At 34.9% G+C, this 10,836-nt stretch overlaps 1 protein-coding gene across 2 annotated transcripts in view; it reads right to left on the reverse strand.

Moving 5' to 3' along the window:
- The window catches only part of PAX5 (paired box 5), a 385,612-nt gene that overhangs the window by 374,238 nt on the left and 538 nt on the right, over nucleotides 1-10,836 (reverse strand). For both annotated transcript variants that reach the window (XM_075315770.1, XM_075315760.1), the window contains exon 1: nucleotides 10,420-10,836. This exon is cut by the window's right edge and continues 538 nt beyond it. In XM_075315770.1, the coding sequence (XP_075171885.1) occupies nucleotides 10,420-10,462 (43 nt within the window). In that variant the 5' untranslated portion in view covers nucleotides 10,463-10,836. The remainder of the gene's footprint in view (nucleotides 1-10,419) is intronic.

The following is a 10,836-nucleotide window of genomic DNA, read 5'->3' on the forward strand; positions in this document are numbered from 1 at the left end:
AAACTGCATACATAGAGATAAGCCATTAGAAAGAGGGAGACTTTGATCTTACGGCATAGAGCTCTAGTAAGACCACATGATGAATATTGCGTCCCATTTTAGAGACCTCGTCTGCAAAACTATATCAATAAGAATTTCTTAATGTGACGTAGCAGCATCCAAATTGTAAGATAATTATTGATAACAATAATCAATATGCATTACTCTGATTTGCTTTGCTCTTTTTTTATAGTTAATCCCATCTTATTTGAGCGAATCTATTAAAACTGTGTGACGGAAACAACAACATCATTGCCCATAGCAACTTTTTCACAGCTCAGCTTTCAAATATTGCCTAGTTCCTTTATTTTAAGCTATATTCACATGTCCAGTAATCATCTATAAGGGTACGCTCACACGAGCGTGAAAATCGGACGAGAGCAATGCGAGAAATTCTCGCATTACACTCGGACCAATGTTATTCTATGAGTGCGAGCTGTTGGTCAGCTTTTCTCGCATCCAGATTCTGGATGCGAGAAAAGTGTCAGCATGCTGCGTATTCATACTTAAAACGTCTCTGACTCGCCAATACAAGTCTATGGGTGCGAGAAAAAACCGGACGGCACACGGAGCATCCTAGTGACATCCGTTTTTATGAATACAATTCTATCATGTAGCATAGAACACTGTAAATGTTCATGTTATTGACTGTAAATGACTAATAGCTGCTGAGAAAAAAACGGATTGCATACTGACAGCATACTGACAGCACACTGAGAGCACACAGATGACAAGTGAGAAAAATTCGTCCGACTCTCGCAAACGAGAATGGGACCGTTTTTTAATATGTTTGTGTGAGTCCAGCCTTAGAACGGATCCAGCAGCAATCCATTGGCAAAAGAGTTGAACAAACACAAATTTTTCGTTGAAGAAATTGATTTATGCAAATCTGTTTTTTTAAGTGGGAGCGTATGGAAAACGGATCTGTTAACGTATTGCTATTTAGCCATCTGTTTTTCTTTTATTTGTAAAGGATAATAATAATAATATTTATTAATTCATATAGCGCTATTAATTCCACAGCACTTTACATATATTGGCAACACTGTCCCCATTGGGGCTCACAATCTAAATTCCCTATTAGTAAGTTTTTGGAGTGTGGGAGGAAACCGGAGAACCCAGAGGAAACCCACACAAACACGGGGAGAACATACAAACTCCTTGCAGATGTTGTCCTTGGTGGGATTTGAATCCAAGACCCCAGCGCTGCAAGACTGCAGTGCTAACCACTGAGCCACCATGCCGCCATAACGATCCATTTTTTCCTTATAGGATCCGTTAAAAAATGGAAGCTAAATAGCAGTCCGTTAACGGATCCATTTTCCATAGCTTCCCATGCTAAAAACTGGATCCTGCAATAATCAATCTATTCAAACTGTACAGAAAAGTTGTGTGTGCAGAACTTTGTTGCTAACGTATTGCTGCTGGATCTGTTCTAACAGATGATTGCTGGATATGTGAACATCGCCTTAGGTCGTTTTCAGGAATGTGGCCTATTCTGCTGCAGATGAAAAGCCCATATTGACCCTTTCATCCATTTAAGACTGATTTGTGTAAAATGTAATTGTTGAGCATTTCACTATGCATGCAATACACATATGCAATCCTACAGACACTGTTATCATCTAGAACATGGATTCATGAAATAGAAAATTTGAACTTGAACTTTCTGGGCACAAAAGGAAAAATCTGTAAGAAGACTCAAGAATACTGGTATGTACTTATGTAACAGAGAGGCCACTTTTGCCCCATTGTCTAGGAGTAACTGCGTCTACGGCACCCCTTATAGTCACACCTCTGAAGGGCACTAACAGCCTGTACGGTGATGTAAGATACTGCATCTCTGACTTCACAGTATATTCTGCAAATGTAAAAAGCAAACTCTCATTTCAGTATTTCTTTGCTTCATTAAAAGTTTCTAAACAGATATAGTCAAACTCATTTTCATTACAATACACAATATCTCAAATATGCCACAGATTTTCATTACAATACACTATCTCAAATATGCCACAGATTTTCATTACAATACTCAATATCTCAAATATGCCACAGATTTTCATTACAATACTCAATATCTCAAATATGCCACAGATTTTCATTACAATACACTATCTCAAATATGCCACAGATTTTCATTACAATACACTATCTCAAATATGCCACAGATTTTATCAGAATTTTCTTTTCTTGCCTCTCCAGAATCTAGAAAAATAAAAAAAATGGCAACAGTTATTGAACTAGTGTTGTCTTCCCATATACTTAAATTCTCTCATGGTAACGTGGGTGTCCTTATGAAAGTGCCATAATCACCACCATCAGAATTAATGAATTACCCCCATTGTGCAGTCTTTACAAATGACCAATTATACGACAGTGAAATGTCGTTTGGGATACCAAGTGACACAAGCCTTTGTTAAAAAGTCAATAATAATGAGCTGTAAGTCTTTATTCATAGTGTTTTAAATTCAGCTTACATCATTAATTTCTACTTAGCTTCATTACCTCTCAAACACTGGTGTCAACTAGGTAGGGACCTAAGAAAACCATAATTTAATCCTTTTATTTCCAAACAGGAATGGAATACAGTAGAAATGGGGTCATATTTCACACACAGAATTCTACAAAAGTCAGACTGTATACATACATTTATATATACATATCATTGAGGCAGTGCTCTTCGGGTCCAACTGAAAAAATGTGGAGCTTTATTCACTCATCTTGGCGCAATGTTTCAGCCTCAGTTGAGAGGTTGCAAGTTGCTTGAAAAAGGCTTTGGTTGGAAACCTTGAACCATTGCACCTAGCTAGATCAGTCAATAAAACTCCACATTTTTTTTACCTGAGATCCTTGAGTGCTGCCTCCATTTTTGATCATTTCTATAATTAGAGGACCTTCATCTTGTTTGGTGCAGAGAATTAAGATTGTGATGCTAGTGTGTGTGTGTGTGTGTGTGTGTGTGTGTGTGTGTGTGTGTGTGTACATGTGTGTGTGTACATGTGTGTGTGTGTGTACGTGTGTGTGTGTGTGTACGTGTGTGTGAATGTGTGTGTATATATATACACATATATATATATATATATATATATATATATATATATTTTTTTTTTATATATATATATGTACATACATATATATATATATATATATATATATATATATATATATATATATAATAATATGAAGAAAACAAGAGGGCAGCGCAACCCACCAATGTGGATGCTGACCTCCGGATAGTAGGCAATCAGATCTCAAAATATTACTAGCAAAAATGGAGGCAGTAAGTCCTTCCTTAGAACTTATTATTATAATAATAAATAATAATGTATAAATAATATTTATTCCATGCTATATTTCGGATCAAGCACTGAGCCTTTATCTTGAACTTGAACTTGAACATACCTTGGAATATTTTGTCAAGTTTTATTGAAGGACATAATGCAACAAAAAGATGGAAGCAGCACTGCAAAAATAGTGCAAATTATTGGACTGTAATGGCCCATCTGGCAACATTTTGGTTCATAGTGGAAACCATGCTCAAGTCCTATAATTTGCACTATTTTTGGAGTGTCGCCCCCATTTTTTGATTCTACTGTACAGGTTCAGCTTCTATATATATATATATATATATATATATATATATATATATATATATATGTGTGTGTGTTTGTGTGTATATGTATATATGTGTTCGTATGCATGTGTGTGTGTGTGAGAGTGTGTGTGTGTGTGTGTGTGTGTGTGTGTGTGTGTGGTGTGTATATATATATATATATGTACACACACACGAGAAATCACCAATTGCTCTGGCTGTCAACACTCAAGTTCTGGGCATATAGCTGGGGTTGACTTTGTCACCTAGATTTGCTATTTCAAGTCTATGCTTATGGACGGATATGGGCAATATGTAAATTGTGGATGAAAGTAAAACCGGCTAAGACACAGATATTATGGAGTTCGACATACTCAATGAAAAGAAAATAGCTAATTACTACTGAATGACATTAACAATACTCAACATAATGAAAGTTTCCTCCGAAGATAAAATAACGAGACTAGAATAGTTAATGTAATGCGATTTTCTAAATGCCACAAAAATTGTACACCATAACAAAATTCAATATGATGATATAAGCATTGTGGCTATTGCTGAACAGTTTAGCCTTGATGGGAGTGCACTAGTTCAGCAGCTTGGGGGGCATAGGTACTATACTAACAATATCAGTGAGATCCGAACATCTAATGTTTTGAAGGCTCTTATCTCTTTTGATGTTATTGTCTGCATAGAACTAGTATATTATACAGACAAAGCAGTGACTATAGGATCTAAGGCTTGAGAGAGACCCCCAGGGCCATGATTTTCCATTCTTTATAGTTGAACACATTTTTTTATTGTATTTTTATGTTTTCTCGCCTATTATATAGTACCAAGGAAGGTGGTGGTGCTGTATAAATTCTAATTGTAAAAAGATCAAATTTATGAAGCGTCGTATTTCTATTATTAATTTTGTTTCTTAGTACTCGATATTTGTTCAGCCATCTCTACCTAACATTGTATCAATAGTTTTATGCTGATGGACAATGTTTTAATTCCAACTATTGCGGGGGGGGGGGGGGGGAAGGGGTTCCAGTCAATTAATCTGACAAACTCTGTTTGAAAAACAGAAAAAAGTATAAAAAAAAAAAAAATCAAAGAAAAAAAAAGATATTAAATAAGGTATTGTAGAGGAGTTTGGATAGCCTAGCTAAGCCTAAACATATCTGCCCTGGGATAGCAGGTCTGTACCTTTAACATGACATCCACACTGAGCCAGATTGTATAGTATGAGACAGTGACCCAGCTGGGGAAAGATATTATCTGCAGCCGTTAATCATGTAAGGTTCACCTATGTTGCACAGTGAATCACATTAAAACAAACTAATCAAGTGTGATTAATAGCATTTAGAGTTGATTCAATATTGAAGCGTATTTTATGCAAAACCATTGAGAGTTTCTATTAAACAGGAACTTAATCAGCATAGTGGCCATTTAAATAGCTGTTTTTGAAATAAGGACAAGGCCAGGGGCTGAAATACGGAGGAGGGGGGTAGGGCGTCAACGACCAGATATGGCCTTAGACATTCTGCCTTAATTAATGTAGCTTTAAAATAAAACCTTATCATGGGGGTAAATGTATCATCTATTTCTGAGGGACCAGGACACATTCTGGTGCAGGTGGTCCATCAGAAGCTGAGGACATTAGCTTCTGCTCCCTTTTGTCCTGCTCTATGTCTTCCCCTAGAGACTAGCCAATGGGTGCATTGTTGTGTGAAAATAAGACTATGCTGGAGGTTTTATTAAATAGTATTTCATTTTTTTATTTAGCTAGCACTATTTAATGTATTACCATAGTATAGTATGTACAGTACAATGTGCTATATATGTGACCAGTAGAGTACAGCTTGTCCATAAAGTTGCAGTGATTTTTCTGTCTATATCATACACACATCTAAATCCAATTTGCCTTTATTTTATTTGTGTCCCTTTGTGACTTCCTTTGAAATCTAGTTGTAATTTTTTATTACAATTTATTTAATATTATTTATTGTATAAACTGCATATACCATCTAACTCATTGTTGTGGTGATGTATTATTATGAGGTCTGGTTCTTCATCTTGTATTACAGCTATTCTAAAAACTTGTTAAATCAGTATTTAGAGCACAAATTTAACATTTTAATACGTTTCGCGCAAAAGGAGTAATTGGGCACTATTGCGTTTTGGCTTCTGATTTTAACACTATGTTGAGGTTTGAGCAGAAGTCTACAGGGAACCTAAGCAACCGCCACTTTTCTACTGCACATTAAATCATCTGAATAGTCAAAGTCTTAATGTTTGACTGAAATTGACAAATAATAAAGATGCAAGGGGGTTATGTGATCAAGTGACTAAGTAAAAATCAATATTGCCATGAGAAGGCCCTCCACTGTGGCAACTGCTCTGGATACAGTAGAGAGATTTTGATTAATATACTAGAAGTGAAATCTAAAGCGAATATATAAACAACAGTGACAGCTGTTGGGATGTGCCTGCTTGTGGTAGGGGGCACAAATCAAATGTGAGACCCTTTGTCTGCCAGTGATTGGTTCCATCCTCAAGGAGGAGGATCATTTAATATGGGGTTTATCTGTTGACTAGGAAATACAAACCCTGTCTTTGCTAAAAAAATAAAATAAAAAATAAAATAAAAAACACAAACGTTAGACGTCTAATTTTAAACATAAACCCAAGTAATACCGTACTAATAATGATGCTGATTATCATTCTTAATAACAGTTTCAATATTTAATTCATGACTTATTAATATGAATTCAGTAGTTCTTTTTTTTCATTTAAAGATTCCCTAAAAAAATTATAATCTGCCTGGAGACATTAAGTAATTCAGGATAATGTGAATTCTTAGAATGGTACACATAATAAATGCTATAATATGGGGACTTGTTTATATAGTGGACACCAAACTGAAATAATGTAATTAGTGCAGTGCCTCGCCCTCAATGCCCATTATAATTACTACCAAGGAAACATTAGCCACTCCAAAATGCCTATTCTTCATACAGAACTACCAAATCCTTCCTAAACTTATAGATACACATTTTTTTCATTCAATGAGACACAATGTACAAAACCTGTACTTACTACAGCCAGGCTAAAATTTCTAGTAGAGATCCCCTTTAGCTCTCTGTAAACAAGAAAGCCCCTCTTTCATTTATATATATATATATATATATATATATATATATATACATATATATATATATATATATATATATATATATATATATTACACAAATTGGAATTACATAAATATGGCATTGACCATACAATGTATATTCAAACATACATATATATCCTGTTCACTATATATATATATATATATATATATATATATATATATATATATATATATATATACATATATATTACATATATATGTATATGTATGTAACATTGTATGGTCAGTTACATCGTTATGTAATTCCAATTTGTGGAACATATATATATATATATATATATATATATATAGAGTGAACAGGTATATACATTGTATGGGTCATTTCCACCGTTATGTAGTTCCAATTTGTGGAATAGCTTAATTACCTACCTGGAATAAAATCAGGAGTATATACTATACCATACTTAGTTCTGGAATAATAATATAATAATTAACTAATAATAATAATTAAATAATTGAATCACTATTTATATATACACATACATGTGTGTGTGTGTGTGTGTATATATATATATATATATATATATATATATATATATATATATATATTATAATATTTAATAATAAGGAGGCTATAGACTCATTTTTTTCAAAAATGCAGTATTTCCAGATAAAAGAAATACACAACTTAGATACACATTTAAAAGAGAACAATGTGCAGCAATATCTCTGTCTGTCTATCTATGCAGTATAGAAACATTGTAGATAGTTAGCAATGTGCAGAATGAAGCCCATGAATACAAAGGAGGGGGCTCTTCATGTGCCACTGAGCAAGAGGCAGTAAATGTTGATGTATCTCTTTCTAATAAAGCATACCAGGGTTTCCCCTCTGTGTATAATACACCCCCTTCCCACAGTGATACCTACCCTAAACACTGCATTATTTGCACCTTCCCTTCACTATACAGGGATATCAGACACTTCTATGCTCCCTTTTCACAAGTTCACTTGGGTTGTGCCTATGCCAAGTGCAGCTATTGTTGGGTGGGTATCAGGGAATTTGTTCAGCTTAATTGATTATATCAGTTGTATATGACACTATAAAATCCCAGTAGTTTAACACTAACCTGCATTACAATCTGACATGAGGCAATAGCCATGTGTTTCCACTATTTAATATGGAAGTTGGCTGCTGGTGGCCCGTAATATTGTTATAGTATTATATGTGTTATTTTATAGGACTGGTTGAATTTAGTTTAATACCAAAATAATACTACAATTGTTCTAATAATTTCTCCTTTGTTAAGATTGAAATGTACATATTTATATATTATTTATTTATTTCTCTTTTTTTTTTTTACCAACCTAGAGGAAATTACAAGTATTGATCTGCTTTCATTTCAGAGTGATGTCAGCAAGGTTTGCAAGACAACAAGGCCATGGAAATAAAAGGCGCTGCGATCACTGGATGTGCCGCTTGAGTGATTCTCTAGTCTGGCATTCCGGCCACGGACACTGAACACAACTTCTGCCGTTCTTCCTGTGGCTACAGCATGCACACGGCCGCATCAGGGGAAGGAGACGTATATACACGTGTACCACATGTACCACACATCACTGAGCCGGCTGGCTACATCGGAAACTAGGAAGGCTCAGGCTCACTAGTGCACCATATATATATATATATATGTATATATATATATATATATATATATATATATATATATATATATATATATATATATATATATATATATGAACGGATTTAATATCCCTCTCATACTGGAATCGGGTTTTCTTGCTCACGACTCCATTAAAATAAAAAATGAATACAATTCTAAGTAGAGTCTCAACCTGAGTGTTAAACAAGAAAGGGGGAACTATTTAATTATAGAATTTAATATTAGGCACCATTAGGACGAACTAACTGATCACACATGAATGTCTGTGTGTACATATATACAGTACATGGCATGTATGTGTGTTTTTATATATATAGAGATAATTTTATATATATATATATATTTACACATATGCTGTATATATTCAGTATGTATATATATATATATATATATATATGCATATATATACACACACATATGTGTGTGCACTGTGTACATAGTCAGCATGTGTACATATATACAGTATATGGCGTATGCATGTCTGAGTGTATATAGTGTGTGTGTGTGTGTGTGTGTGTGTGTGTGTGTGAATATATATATATATATTATCGTGTGTGTGTGTGTGTGTGTGTGTGTATGAATACATATATATAGTATGTAGTATTCTAAAGTGTGATATATATGTATATAATGTGTGTGTGTGTGTGTGTGTGTGTGTGTGTGCGCGTGTGTGCGTGTATAGATAGATAGTTAATCAACAGTTAGATATATAGATAAACAGATACATAGATAGAGTCTATGTGTAGATAGATAGATGATCAATGGTTAGGTAGATAGACAGATGGATAGATAGATGATCGATAGGTAGATAGATAGATAGATAGCTACATTATAGATAGATAGATAGCTACATTATAGATAGATAGATAGCTACATTATAGATAGATAGATAAATAGATAGATAGATAGATAGATAGATAGATAAATAGTGTATGTGTAGACAGTGTATGTGTCGATAGATAGATGATAGATAGATACATTATAGATACATTATAGATAGATAGATAAATAGATAGATAGATAGATAGATAGATAGATAGATAGATAGATAAATAGTGTATGTGTAGACAGTGTATGTGTCGATAGATAGATGATAGATAGATACATTATAGATACATTATAGATAGATAGATATCCCACATTATAGATAGAGGGATAGATAGAGGGATAGATAGATAGATAGATAGATAGATAGATAGATAGATAGATAGATAGATAGATAGTGTATGTGTCGATAGATAGATGATAGATAGATGATAGATAGATAGATAGATACATTATAGATACATTATAGATAGAGGGATAGATAGATAGATAGATAGATAGATAGATAGATAGAGGGATAGATAGATAAATAGATAGATAGTGTATGTGTCGATAGATAGATGATAGATAGATACATTATAGATAGAGGTTTATATAAAATGCTGCACACAAAAAATATATATTAGTTCTGAGCTTTTAAAGGCCAGCTTATGATCATGTACATGGCTAAATCCCTTTCTAAACATGTGCACATGGTTTTCTTAACCCCTTCTTCGCTGGTACCGGAGACTTTCCATCAGTAGAACACTTCTGGCAATGCGGAGTCCCCTTCCATGGGCGGCACCACGCTGGAGATAGGGCTCGGTGACACAGAGGCGGGTGGGATAGTAATCGGCAATTGTTGCCAGTGGATAAATACAACCAGATACTTCCACTCCCCATCCACACAAAGGTGCTGTTGGAAGCTGACAATAGTTATAGGCGCCTGCCACATATTAAGTGTAACATAATTAATGAATATGAATGAATAATATAATATTTGTTTATATAAAATATTAGTGCTTAAAATGTAATTATTTACACATTTAGAATATAACGTTCCTGTCCCTGAGATCTGTAGCTCTGGGCCTGTACCATCTGACAAGTGTTACCCTGGGCAGGTGGGTTAAATGTGGCACTGCCAGCACGGCGGGTAAGTGAACGAGCAGCCTACTTACTATGCATTGCTGCAAACGGGTCGTGCTTACAGTGTATTTCCATGGAGGCGATCCAGGGGTGAAAGGGCGAGTGCCTGGTGTCTGCAGTGATCTCCTTCCTAATATTCTTAGATGTATGTTGGATCCAGTACAGTGGTCGGATCCACTACAATACTAGGTCCAGTACAATGCACAGATCCAGTACAATGCTCAGGTCCAGTACAGTGCTGAGATCCAGTACAATGCTCAGGTCCAGTACAGTGCTGAGATCCAGTACAATGCTCAGTTCCAGTACAATGTCAGGTCCAGTACAATGCTCAGTTCCAGTACAATGTCAAGTCCCAGATGCAGGCTGCACGGTGGTAACTCCTCAGGTGCTGAATCCAGCAGGGCTGGGCACTCACTTCGTAGCTGTCCCTCACAGCTCAAACTGGAAAG

Source organism: Anomaloglossus baeobatrachus, chromosome 1 (genome assembly GCF_048569485.1).
Source record: "Anomaloglossus baeobatrachus isolate aAnoBae1 chromosome 1, aAnoBae1.hap1, whole genome shotgun sequence".
NCBI classification, from domain to species: Eukaryota; Metazoa; Chordata; class Amphibia; order Anura; family Aromobatidae; genus Anomaloglossus; species Anomaloglossus baeobatrachus.